At 43.7% G+C, this 13,747-nt stretch overlaps 1 protein-coding gene across 1 annotated transcript; it reads left to right on the top strand.

The window, feature by feature from the left end:
* Positions 1 to 3,198: 3,198 nt before the first annotated feature.
* LOC138671804 (odorant receptor 131-2-like) lies at positions 3,199 to 4,128 on the top strand. Its single transcript, XM_069759940.1, has one exon. It carries the CDS (start codon positions 3,199 to 3,201, stop codon positions 4,126 to 4,128), a length of 930 nt encoding a protein of 309 aa, XP_069616041.1.
* Positions 4,129 to 13,747: the final 9,619 nt, after the last annotated feature.

Here is a 13,747-nt window from a genome sequence, read left to right as displayed (position 1 = left end):
GTTGAGCCTTCTGACTGTCCTGGTGTGGATTCTGTGGTGGACAGGTTGCAGCAGATTTGGGCTCATGTGGTGGACAATTTGGTGTTGTCTCAAGAGGAGGCTCAACGTTTTGCTAATCGTTGTCGGTGTGTTGGTTCCCGGCTTCGGGTTGGGGATCTGGTCTGGTTGTCCTCCCGTCATGTTCCTATGAAGGTTTTGTCTCCTAAGTTTAAGCCTCGGTTTATTGGTCCTTATAGGATTTCTGAGATTATTAATCCAGTGTCTTTTCGACTGGCGCTTCCGGCCTCTTTTGCTATCCATAATTTCTTCCATAGATCTTTGCTGCGGAAATATGTGGAGCCTGTTGTTCCCTCTGTTGATCCTCCGGCACCTGTGTTGGTTGACGGGGAGTTGGAATATGTTGTTGAGAAGATTTTGGATTCCCGTTTTTCGAGGCGGAAGCTTCAGTACCTGGTCAAATGGAAGGGTTATGGCCAGGAGGATAATTCTTGGGTTTTTGCCTCTGATGTCCATGCTGCTGATTTGGTCCGTGCCTTTCATCTGGCTCTTCCTGATCGTCCTGGGGGCCCTGGTGAGGGTTCAGTGACCCCTCCTCAAGGGGGGGGGGTACTGTTGTGAATTCTGCTCTTGGGTTCCCTCCGGTGGTTGAAGGTGGGAATGCAGTTGTCCCTGAGTCACAGTCCTGGCCAGGTGTATCTGATAATTACAATTCGGACTGGGATATTTAGGTGTGCTGGATCCTTTAACCCTTTCCAGTTGTCAATGTTCCTTGTGAAGTGATGGATCACTTTCTGGCTTCTCATGCTTGCTGCCAAATTCAGCAAAGATAAGTGTTTGGTTCTTTTTGTATCTGTGGCACTCTGCTGTGTGCTTGTTCCAGTTTTTATTCCTGCTCTGATTGTAGGATTCACTGGAGTTGCAGATTTACGCTCCTACATCTATTAGTTAGATGTAGGAAGTTTTTGTAATTTGTGCTGTGGAGGTTTTTGAAGGGTTTTTTACTGACCGCACAGAACTCTGTCCTATCCTGTCCTATCTAGCTAGTGTGGCCTCCTGTGCTAAATCCTGTTTTCTGCCTGTGTATGTTTTTTCCTCTCCGACTCACCGCCAATATTTGTGGGGGGCTGTCTATCCTTTGGGGATTTTCTCTGAGGCAAGATAGTATTCCTATTTCTATCTTTAGGGGTAGTTAGTCCTCCGGCTGTGATGAGGTGTCTAGGTGTGTTAGGTACACTCCACGGCTACTTCTAGTTGCGGTGTTAAGTTCAGGATTGCGGTCAGTACAGTGGCCACCTTCTCCATTGAAAGTCCTCATGCAGCTCCAAGGTCACCGGATCATAATAGATACCAGTTCCGCAGAACAAGTGATTACAGTACAGTTATACACCGTGTCCCAAATTATTATGCAAATTGGATTTAAGTGTCATAAAGATTTAATTGTTTTGTGTTTCAAATAAACTCATGGATGGTATTGTGTCTCAGGGCTCAATGGATCGCTGAAATCAATCTTAAACACATGTGATAATTAGTTTTCCAGGTGATTCTAATTAAAGGAAAACTACTTAAAAATGATGTTCCACGTTATTAAGCAGGCCACAGGTTTCAAGCAATATGGGAAATAAAAAGCATCTACCTGCTGCTGAAAAGCGTTAAATAGCGCAATGCCTTGGACAAGGTATGAAAACATTACATATTTCACGAAAACTTAAGAGTGATCATCATACTGTGAAGAGATTTGTGACTGAAACAGAGTACAGACAGAGTTCATGCAGATAAAGGCATAATGAGGAAGGTTTCTGCCAGGCAAATTCATTGGATTAAGAGAGTAGCTGCCAAAATACCATTACAAAGCAGCAAACAGTTATTTGAACCTGCTGGTGCCTCTGGAGTTCCTCGAACCGCAAGGTGTAGGATCCTTCAAAGTCTTGCTGTGGTGCATAAACCTACTATTCGGCCACCCCTAAACAGTGTTCACAAGCAGAAACTGTTGCAGTGGACCCAGACATACATGAAGATTAGTTTTCAAACAGTCTTGTTTACTGATGAGTGTCGAGCAACCCTCGATGGTCCAGATGGATGGAGTAGTGGATGGTTGGTGGATGGCCACCATGTCCCAACAAGGCTGCGACGTTAGCAAGGAGGTGAAGGAGTCATGTTTTGGGCCAGAATCATGGGGAAACAGCTGGTAGGGCCGTTGGCTGCTATGGGCATAAAAGGAGGTAAACTCATGGTGTGGCCATCATCTTCCCCTGACCTCAATCCTATAGAGAACCTTTGGAGGATCATCAAGCAAAAGATCTATGAGGGTGGGAGGCCGTTCACATCAAAACAGCAGCTCTGGGAGGCGATTCTGACTTCATGCAAAGAAATACAAGCAGAAACTCTCAGCAGGTTTTGTGTCAGTTGCACAACAGCTAGATAAATATTAGCTTTTTAAGCAATAGGCAAGGAACATTATTTAGCAATTAGCTTTTAAAAAGGATGTTACTATATGCTGGCACTGAGGAATATTATTTAGCTGTAAAAAAAAAGTGATTTGCCGCTACGCAGGAATATTATACAGTATAGCTCCAAAAAGATTGGTTTTTGTATATGCTGGCACTAATATTATTTCCTTCTAAAAAGAGCTGATTTGTAGATTATGGTAGTGGATGAAAGCCTGCCTATCTATCCCTAATCCCACAGTCTGTTCCTAATCCTAAAATATATATCAACACAATGCAAAATAGCAGAGATCTCCAGCTTGTACTTGCAATGATCATGTGAACTGATAACACCCAGGTGCCCGTCTTTCACTCTCCCTAGTATTATATCTCTCCCTATGTGATCTCCACCTAACAAAAAACTATTCTTCACCCTCTTTTGCTCTTAAAAGAGCTTTTTGGAATCAATAATTTTCCTATACGCTCCTTTCGCTCTCTCCATGCTCACACTACGCTCTCCCTAAGCTGTTTCCGGCTGCAATTTGCACAAGACGGCACCGGAAGAGTTAAATATCCCCTATGATGCTGAAAGGCCAGCCAACCACAGTAATGCCACCAAGGCAAATAATTACTTACCGAGTAACAAATAGCCCAAATAGCGTACTGTTCATGCAAGTAACAAATAGTTCCTATTGTATTCGCTCATCACTGTTTACCAGTCTTCGTCTTCTCTTTCCAGTGTATGACCCTACAAATACGTCTATCCTACATAGCAATGAATTCCACGGGATCCCTGGACCATAGCTCTCAGATGTCTGCCTACAGTGAGTGGGTGTCGAATGTCATCACCTGGGTTTTCTTATTCTTCACCGTGCTTTGCTTCTGCTTTTTTCTCTTGTTTATCACCATTACATTGATTGTCTACTTCACCGCGTCTCATGCCCGAGAGGCGACCAGATATGTCCTCTTTGCCCACATGCTGGTCTGTGATACACTATATCTCTGCTTGGGACTCTTTCTCGCATTGGCTTATCAATTTCTTTACATGTCGGTGCCCATCTGCTACTTCGTCCTTGTTATTACCGGCACCACCTTTAGGGTCACGCCATACAACTTGGCGGCCATGGCCCTGGAGCGATACATTGCCATTTGCTACCCGCTGAGACACATAATGTTCTGTACAGTTGAAAGGTCTTATTCCGTGATCTCGGCAATGTGGCTTCTTGGGTTTCTCCCCAATGCATTCGATTTAATTATCCTTGCCACCGTTGCGGAGAAGAGTTTTTTCTCTAAGACCCTCTTGTGTAGACAGGAAGGGTTAATAGTCCAGCCAATACAAGACACCATAAGGTCCCTAACATTCATAATTAGTTTAATAGTGGTGGCTCTGGTCATCCTCTTCACCTACGTCAAGGTCATGCTGATCGCTAGGAAGAGTGGTTCTAACTCCTCTTCAGCCTCCAAAGCCGGGAGAACCGTAATTCTCCATGCGTTTCAGCTTCTACTGTGCATAGTATCTTTGACTTCTAATATTACAGAGTCCTATGGTGGCAATTACATGGGCAGGCTCAATTTCCTGGTATTTATGTGTTTTCCAAGGCTTCTCAGCCCACTGATCTACGGCATCCGAGACGAATTGTTCATCAAGTACATTAGGAAGATGTATTCTACGGCCTATAAGGACAGGACTGTGCAAAAATTCTGAACTTCTGGAATAAAAAAAAAAGTTATGTTTTTTCGGTGTCTTACTCCTTGAACAGTTATTTTATAATAATGTATTAATTGATAAAGTTACTATACATATGTACATATAGCTCTTTAAGACAATGTATTAAACGTTATGGATTTCCAATAAAAAACTGGGATCCATGGGGTAACATTTCTCCTTGTGGAGAGTGACATGTCAATCCTGACATGCCGAGGTGAGGAGACTTTTAAGCCACAATGCTTCTCTGGGAAATATGCAAATTACTTCTTCAGACAGGAAGAGGACTAGAACTCTATGGGAAATAGCGATCCTAAAAGTCAATATCGACTCTCTAACGAGCCTTGTCACATGACTTAGGATAAAAACCAAAACCAAAATCTCAAAGTCATTTTTTTTGGTCACCACTACATTGCATTAAAATGCAATAACGGGCGATCAAAAGAACGTAGCTTTACAAACATGGCATCATTAAAAACATCAGCTCGGCACGCAAAAAATAAGCCCTCACCCAACCTGAGATCATAAAAAAATGGAGAAGCTACGGGTAACGGAAAATTGCGCAATTTTTTTTCTTTTAGCAAACTTTGGAATTTTGTTTTCACCACTTAGATAAAAAAGAACCTAGACATGTTTGGTTTCTATGAACTCGTAATGACCACGAGAATCATAATGGCAGGTCAGTTTTAACATTTAGTGAACCTAACAAAAAAGGCAATAAAAAAAGTGTGGGATTGCACTTTTGTTTGCAATTTCACCGCACTTGGAATTTTTTTTCCCATTTTTGAGTACATGACATGGTAAAACCAATGGTGTCGTTCAAAAGAACAACTTGACCCGCAAAAAAATAAGCCCTCACATGGCCATATTAACAGAAAAATAAAAAAGTTATGGCTCTGGAAAGAAGGGGAATGAATTTTGACCACTGTCCCTTTATGAGGTTATAACTCTGGAATGCTTCAATGGGTCCCAGTGATTTTGACACTGTTTTCTCGTGACATATTGTACTTCATGTTAGTCATAAAATTTCTTTGATATTACCTGCGTTTATGTGTGAAAAAAACAGACATTTTGAAAATTTCACAATTTTCCAACTTTGACTTTTTTGCCCTTAATTTACAGAGATATGTCACACAAAATACTTAATAAGGCCGGTTTCACACGTCAGTGGCTCCGGTACGTGTGGTGTCAGTTTACTCACATACCGGAGACACTGACTCACGTAGACATATTAAAATCAATGTGTCTCTGCACATGTCAGCGTGTTTTCACGGACCGTGTGTCTGTTTGAAAAACACGGAGACATGTCAGTGTTCGTGGGGCCGCACGGATCACATGGACCCATTAAAGTCAATGGGTCCGTGTAAAACACGTACCGCACACGGATGCTGTCCATGTGCAGTCCGTCTGCCGTGCAGGAGACAGCGCTACAGTAAGCACTGTCCCCCCAGCTTGTGGTGCTGAAGCCGCCATTCATTTCTTCTCTCCAGCAGCGTTCGCTGGAGAGAATAAATGAAAAATCTTTTTTTAATTTTTTTTTATATTGTTGTTAAAATAATGTTCCTGGTAACCAAACCCCTCCCACCCCCTCCCACCCCCTGTGCGCCCGCCCGCTGGAAAAAAATACTCACCCAGCTCCCTCGATGCGTCCTCTCAGCGTCGCAGCTCGTCCTGTATGAGCGGTCACATGGTACCGCTCATTACAGTGATGAATATGCGGCTCCACCTCCCATAGGGGTGGAGCCAGATATTCATCTCTGTAATGAGCGGCACCACGTAACCGCTCATACAAGACGAGCTGCGACGCTGAGAGGACGCATCGAGGGAGCTGGGTGAGTATTTTCTTTCCAGGGTCAGGCGCACAGGGGGTGGGAGGGGGTTGTTTACCGGGAACATTACTTTAACAAAAAAAAAAATGATTTTTCATTCCTTCTCTCCAGCGAACGCTGCTGGAGAGAAGAAATGAATGGCGGCTTCAGCACCCAAAGCAGGGGACAGCGCTTAACTCTGGTGCTGTCTCCTGCACGGTCCGTGTGGTACCCAGTCGGCACACGGCTGCCGCACGTGTGCCACACTGATGTGCCACAGGATCACACGGACACGGATAACTCCAGTACCGATTTTTCCGGTACCGGAATTATCTGGACGTGTGGACAGGCCTAAGTAACATTTCCCACATGCCTACTTTACATCAGCACAATTTTGGAGCAATTTTTTTTTTTACGGAGTTATAAGGGTTAAAAGTTGACCAGCAATTTCTCATTTTTACAACACCACTTTTTTTTAGAGACCACATCACATTTGAAGTCACTTTGAGGGGTCTATATGATAGAAAATACCCAAGTGTGACACCATTCTTAAAACTGCACCCCTCAAGGTGCTCAAAACCACATTCAAGAAGTTTCTTAACCCTTCAGGTGTTTCACAGGAATTTTTGGAATGTTTTTAAAAAAAAAATAGCATTTAACTTTTTTCACAAAAAATTTACTTTAGCTCCAATTTGTTTTATTTTACCAAGGGTAACAGGAGAACTTGGACCCCAAAAATTGTTGTACAATTTGTTCTGAGTATGCTGATACCCCATGTTGGGGTAAACCACTGTTTGAGCGCATGGCAGAGCTCAGAAGGGAAGGAGTGCCGTTTGACTTTCCAATGCAAAATTTGCTGTAATTGAGATTGGACGCCATGTCGCGTTTGGAGAGCCCCTGATGTGTCTAAACATTGAAACCCTTACAAGTGACACCCTTTTGGAAAGTAGACGTCCTAAGGAACTTATCTAGATGTGTGGTGAGCACTTTTAACCCCAAGTGTTTCACTAAAGTTTATAACGCAGATCCGTGAGAAAAAAAAAAATTCCACAAAAATTATTTTTTAGCCCCCAGTTTTGTATTTTTTCCAAAGGTAACAGGAGATATCGGACCCCAAAAGTTGTTGTCCAATTTGTCCTGAGTACGCTGATACCCCATATGTGGAAGAAAACTACTGTTTGGGCGCATGGCAGGGCTTGGAAGGGAAGGAGCGCCATTTGGAATGCAGACTTAGATGGAATGGTCTGCAGGCATCACATTGCGTTTGCAGAGCCCCTGATGTACCTAAACAGTAGAAACCCCCCACAAGTGACCCCATATTGGAAACTAGACTGCCCAAGGAACTTATCTAGATGTGTTGTGAGAACTTTGAACCCCCAAATGTTTCACTGCAGTTTATAACGCAGAGCCGTGAAAATAAAAAATCATTTTTTTCACACAAAAATTATTTTATTAGCCCCCCAAATTTTTATTTTCCCAAAAGTAACCAGAGAAATTGGACCACAAAAGTTTTTGCCCAATTTGTCCTGAGTATACGGATATCCCATATGTTGGAGGTAAACCCCTGTTTTGGCGCACGGGAGAGCTCGGAAGGGAAGGGGCACTGTATTACTGTTTCAACGCATAATTGGCTGGAATTGAGATCAGACGCCATGTCGCATTTGGAGAGCCCCTGATGTGCCTAAACAGTGGAAACCCACAATTCTAACTGAGACCCTAATCCAAACACACCCCTAACCCTAATCTCAACCCTAACCATAACCCTAACCACACCCCTAACCCAAACATGCCCCTAACCCTAATCCCAACCACACCCCTAACTCCAACATAGCCCTAACCCTAATCCCAACCATAACCCTGACACACCCCTAACCCTAATCCCAACCCTAATCCCAACCGTAAATGTAATCCAAACCCTAACTCTAACTTTAGCCCTAACCCTAACTTTAGCTCCAACCCTAACCATAACTTTAACCCCCAACCCTAACCCTAACTTTAGCCCCAACCCTAACCCTAGCCCCAACCCTAACTGTAGTCCCAACCCTAACCCTAACTGTAGCCCCAACCCTAACCCTAACTGTAGCCCCAGCCCTAACCCTAACTGTTGCCCCAACTCTAACCTTAACTGTTGCCCCAACCCTAACCCTAACTGTAGCCCCAACCCTAACTGTAGCCCCAACCCTAACTGTAGCCCTAACCCTAACTTTAGCCCCAATCCTAACCCTAACTGTAGCCCCAACTCTAACCCTGGTCCTAACCGTAATGGGAAAATGGAAATAAATACATTTTTTAAATTTTGTTATTTTTTCCTTAACTAAGGGGGTGATGAAGGGGGTTTGATTTACTTTTATATTTTTATGATTGGAAGCTGTCACACACTAAAAGACGCTTTTTAGTTGTAAAAAATAGTTTTTGTGCCTCCACATTTTGAGAGCTATAAATTTTCCATATTTTAGTCCACAGAGTCATGTGAGGTCTTGTTTTTTGCGGAGCGAGTTGACGTTTTTATTGGTACCATATTCGGGAACGTGACATTTTTGATCGATTTTTATTCCGATTTTTGTGAGGCAGAATGAACAAAAGCCAGCAATTCGTGAATTTCTTTGGGGGGGGGGGGCGTTTATACCATTCCACGTTTGATAAAATTGATAAAGCTGTTTTATTCTTCGGGTCAGTACGATTACAGCGGTACCTCATTTGCAATATTTTTTTATGTTTATGCTTTATTCTGAGGACTATAACTTTTTTAATTTTTCGTTGATGATGCTGTATGGCAGCTCCTTTTTTGTGGGACAAGATGACGTTTTCAGCGGTACCATTGTTATTTGTATCCGTCATTTTGATCGCGTGTTATTCCACTTTTTGTTTGGCGGTATGATAACAAAGCGTTGTTTTTTTGCCTTTTTTTTTTTACGGTGTTCACTGAAGGGGTTAACTAGTTGGACAGTTTTATAGGTCGGCTCGTTACGGACACGGTGATACTAAATATGTGTACTTTTATTGTTTTTTTTTATTTAGACAAAGAAATGTATTTATTGGAACAATATATTTTTTATTATTATTTATTTAGGATTTTTTTTTTTTTTTTACACGTGTAAATTTTTTTTTTTTACTTTGTAACATTGCCCCAGGGGGGCATCATGTTACATTGACAGATCGCTGATCTGACACTTTGCAGAGCACTGTGTCAGATCAGCGATCTGACAGGCACTGCAGGGAGGCTTCCCAGCGCCTGCGGCCATTTTGGATCCGGGACCTGCAGGGAGGAGGCGGTAGGAGACCCTCGGAGCAATGCGATCACATCGCGTTGCTCTGAGGGTCTCAGGGAAGCATGCAGGGAGCCCCCTCCCTGCGCGATGCTTCCCTGTGCTGCCGGAACGCTTCGATCATCTTTGATCGCAGTGTGTGGGGGATAATGTGCCGGGAGCAGTCTGTGATGGCTCCTGGCACATAGTGCCTGATGTCAGCTGTAATTATCATCTGACACCCGGCGGCGATTGGCCGCGCTACCCCCGCGAGCGCGGCCGATTGCCTATGATGTACTATTCCGTCCATCGGAAGTAGGGCCCACCCCACATGGACGGAATAGTACGTATAATGACAGAAAGGGGTTAATGCCAGTGCTGGGTTCACAGCTATACTGCTCAGTGCTGTTGTTACTGCATAGACAGCTACATTGCTCAGTACTGCTTTATAAGGCCTCCTATGCTTCTACTAATTTCTAGTGTTATATGTCATATCTCAACCTAGTATAGGATTCACAGTTACACTGATGAATACTTTTGTAAAATGTCCTCCATGCTAAGACTTCTACTAGGTGTTTTATCTCACCTCAGTGCTGGATTCACAGCTTCATTGTACAGTACAGTTGTATAATGTCCTCTACGTTGATGCTATATATTAATGGTGTTATATAACTAATAACAATAATAATAAAAATAATAATCATGCTACTTTTTAGTAAATGTTTTATTACGCTCAAGTGCTTGGTTCAAAGCTGCACTGCTCAGTACTGCTGTATAATGTCCTGCATGCAATATATTTTTAGTAAGTGTTTTAGCTCACCCGAGTGTTAGATACAGAGCTACGTTGCTCAATACTGATATAAAACGTATTCCATGCTGATGTTGCTTTCTAGTAAGTGTTTTATCCTACTCAAATGCAGAACTTACAGCTAGAAATGCTCAGTACTGCTATAGAATGTCCTCCATGCTTCTGCATTCAAATAAGTATTTTATCTAAACACAGTACTGGATTAATATCTACAATGCTAGATTCTGCTGCATAATGTCCTCCATTTGGCTGCTTTCTGGTAAGTGTTAGATTTCACAGAGACACTGCTTAGTACTATTGAAAAATGTCCTCTATGTTGATTTATAGTAAGGGCTTTATCTCACCCAAGCAGTGGATTCATATCTACTTTGCTCAGTGCTACTGTATAACTCCCTCCATGCTGTTGTTTTCCTGTAAGTATGTTATATCACCTCATGCTGGATTCATAGCTACACTGCTAAGTATTGTTATATAACATCCTCAAAGTGCAAAGTTCACAGTTCCACTATTCAGTACTGCTTTATAATGTCCTCAATTCTGTGGCTTTCTAGTACGTTTCTTTGTCTCAACTCAGTTCTGGGTTCGTATCTGTACAGTTCAGTTCTGTTGTATAAAGTCCTCAATGCTGATTCTGTTTTCTAGTAAGTGTTCTATTTCACCCAAGTGATGGATTAGCAACCACACTGCTCAGTATTGCTGTATAATGTCCTCTATGCTGCTTTCTAGAACATGTTTTATATCACCCAAACTTTGGTTTCATGTATATTCTGCTCAGTATCCTCTATGCTGTTGATTTGTAGTGTTTTAGCTCACCTCAAGCTGGATTCACAGCTACATTGCTTAGTACTGCTGAATAATGTCCTTTATGCTGCTGTACCTAAACATACAGTGTATTACATAGAGAAGAGCAAGAATCCCCCAGGTATGTGGGGGGTGTATGGTAGACATCATGGCAGCTAGTCTGCACCCACCATCTCAGAGAAAACTAATAATTAAAGGGAATACAGAGGGAAGATTAATTTTTCTGCAATTTTTGAAGCAGAGATTGTAGCTTGCATACACTGCACAGAGAACACAATGTCCAAGAATTTGATCACCAGAAACTGCTTTCTCAAACATAAGGGTTCTGGAAAGTTTTTTTTCTGTAGAAAAGCTATAAATGATTAACCACTTAACCCGCTGAGCTTTTTTCGTTTTTGTGTTTTAGTTTTTAGCTCCCCTTCTTCCAAGAGCCATAACTTTTTATTTTTCCGTCAATATGGCCATGTGAGGGCTTATTTTTCGTGGGATGAGTTGTACTTTTGAACGACACCATTGGTTTTACCATGTTGTGTATAAGAAAATTGGAAAACAATTCTAAGTGCGGGGAAATTGCAAAAAAAAGTGCTTTTTTGCTAGGTTCACCAAATGCTAAAACTGAGCTGCCATTATGATTCTCCACATCGTTACAAGTTCATAGACACCAAACATGTGTAGGTTCCTTTTTATCTAAGTGGTGAAACAAAATTCCAAACATTGCTAAAAAGAATTGTGTAATTTTCCGATGCCCGTGGCGTTTCCATTTTTCAAGATCTCTGATTGGGTGAGGGCTTATTTTCTACGTGCCAAGCTGATGTTTTTAATGATACCATTTAGGTGCAGATACGTTGTTTTGATCGCCATTTTAACCCCTTCCCGACCCATGACGCCACGTAGGCGTCATGAAAGTCGGTGCCAATCCGACCCATGACGCCTATGTGGCGTCATGGAAAGATCGCGTCCCTGCAGATCCGGTGAAAGGGTTAACTCCCATTTCACCCGATCTGCAGGGACAGGGGGAGTGGTAGTTTAGCCCAGGGGGGGTGGCTTCACCCCCCCGTGGCTACGATCGCTCTGATTGGCTGTTGAAAGTGAAACTGCCAATCAGAGCGATTTGTAATATTTCACCTATTAAAACTGGTGAAATATTACAATCCAGCCATGGCCGATGCTGCAATATCATCGGCCATGGCTAGAAACACCCCACCCCACCGATCGCCCCCCCAGCCCTTCGATCAGTGCTATGCACCGCTCCGACTCCCCTCCGTCCTGTGCTCCGCTCCCCCCGTGGTCTTGTCCGCTCCCCCCGTGCTCCAATCACCCCCCCGTGCTCCGATCCAACCCCCCTGCACTCCGATCCACCCCCCCGTGCATCATCTTCCCCCTCGTGCTCCGATCCACCCACCCCCGTGCTCCGTTCCACACCCCCCCCCCCGTGCTCCATTCCACCCCCCAGTGCTCCGGTCCACCCCCCCATGCTCCGATCCCCCCCCATCATACTTACCGATTCTGCCGGGGTCCGTCCGTCTTCTCCCTGGGCGCCGCCATCTTCCAAAATGGCGGGTGCATGCGCAGTGCGCCCGCCGAATCTGCCGGCCGGCAGATTCGTTCCAAAGTGCATTTTGATCACTGAGATAGATTATATCACAGTGATCAAAATAAAAAAAATAATAAATGACCCCCCCCCCTTTGTCACCCCCATAGGTAGGGACAATAAAAAAATAAAGAATTTTTTCTTTTCCCACTAAGGTTAGAATAGGGTTAGGGCTAGGGTTAGGGTTAGGGTTAGGGTTAGGGCTAGGGTTAGGTTTAGGGTTAGGGTTAGGGTTTCGGTATGTGCACACGTTTCTGTTCCTCTGTGGATTTTTCCGCTGCGGATTTGATAAATCCGCAGTGCTAAACCGCTGCGGATTTATTGCAGATTTACCGCGATTTTTCTGCGCATTTCACTGCGGTTTTACAACTGCGATTTTCTATTGGAGCAGTTGTAAAACCGCTGCGGAAACCGCAGAAACAAGTGACATGCTGCAGAATGTAAACCGCTGCGTTTCCGTGCAGTTTTTCTGCAGCATGTGTACAGCGATTTTTGTTTCCCATAGGTTTACATTGAACTGTAAACTCATGGGAAACTGCTGCGGATCCGCAGCGTTTTCCGCAGTGTGTGCACATACCTTTAGAATTAGGCTATGTGCACACGGTGCGGTTTTGGCTGCGGATCCGCAGCGGATTGGCCGCTGCGGATTCGCAGCAGTGTTCCATCAGGTTTACAGTACCATGTAAACCTATGGAAAACCAAATCCGCTGTGCCCATGGTGCGGAAAATACCGCGTGGAAACGCTGCGTTGTATTTCCCGCAGCATGTCAATTCTTTGTGCGGATTCCGCAGCGTTTTACACCTGTTCCTCAATAGGAATCCGCAGGTGAAATCCGCACAAAAAACACTGGAAATCCGCGGAAAATCCGCAGGTAAAACGCAGTGCCTTTTACCCGCGGATTTTTCAAAAATGATGCTGAAAAATCTCACATGAATCCGCAACGTGGGCACATAGCCTTAGGGTTAGGGTTGGAATTAGGGTTGTGGTTAGGGTTGTGATTAGGGTTATGGCTACAGTTGGGATTAGGGTTAGGGGTGTGGGAGGGTTAGTGTTGGAGGTAGAATTGAGGGGTTTCCACTGTTTAGGCACATCAGGGGTCTCCAAACGCAACATGGCGCCACCATTGATTCCAGCCAATCTTGTATTCAAAAAGTCAAATGGTGCTCCCTCACTTCCGAGCCCCGACGTGTGCCCAAACAGTAGTTTACCCCCACACATGGGGTATCAGCGTACTCAAGAGAAACTGGACAACAAATGTAGGGGTCAAACTTCTCCTGTTACCCTTGGGAAAATTAAAAAATTCTGGGCTAAATAATTATTTTTGAGGAAAGAAAACGTATTTATTATTTTCACGGCTCTGCATTA

This window comes from Ranitomeya imitator, chromosome 3, assembly GCF_032444005.1.
Source record: "Ranitomeya imitator isolate aRanImi1 chromosome 3, aRanImi1.pri, whole genome shotgun sequence".
Classification (NCBI taxonomy): Eukaryota; Metazoa; Chordata; class Amphibia; order Anura; family Dendrobatidae; genus Ranitomeya; species Ranitomeya imitator.
This window is presented reverse-complemented; position numbering and strand designations above follow the sequence as displayed.

Bases quoted from the DNA above. Each gene is read 5' to 3' on its own strand.
- LOC138671804 (XM_069759940.1), top strand. From the start codon at position 3,199: ATGAATTCCACGGGATCCCTGGACCATAGCTCTCAGATGTCTGCCTAC.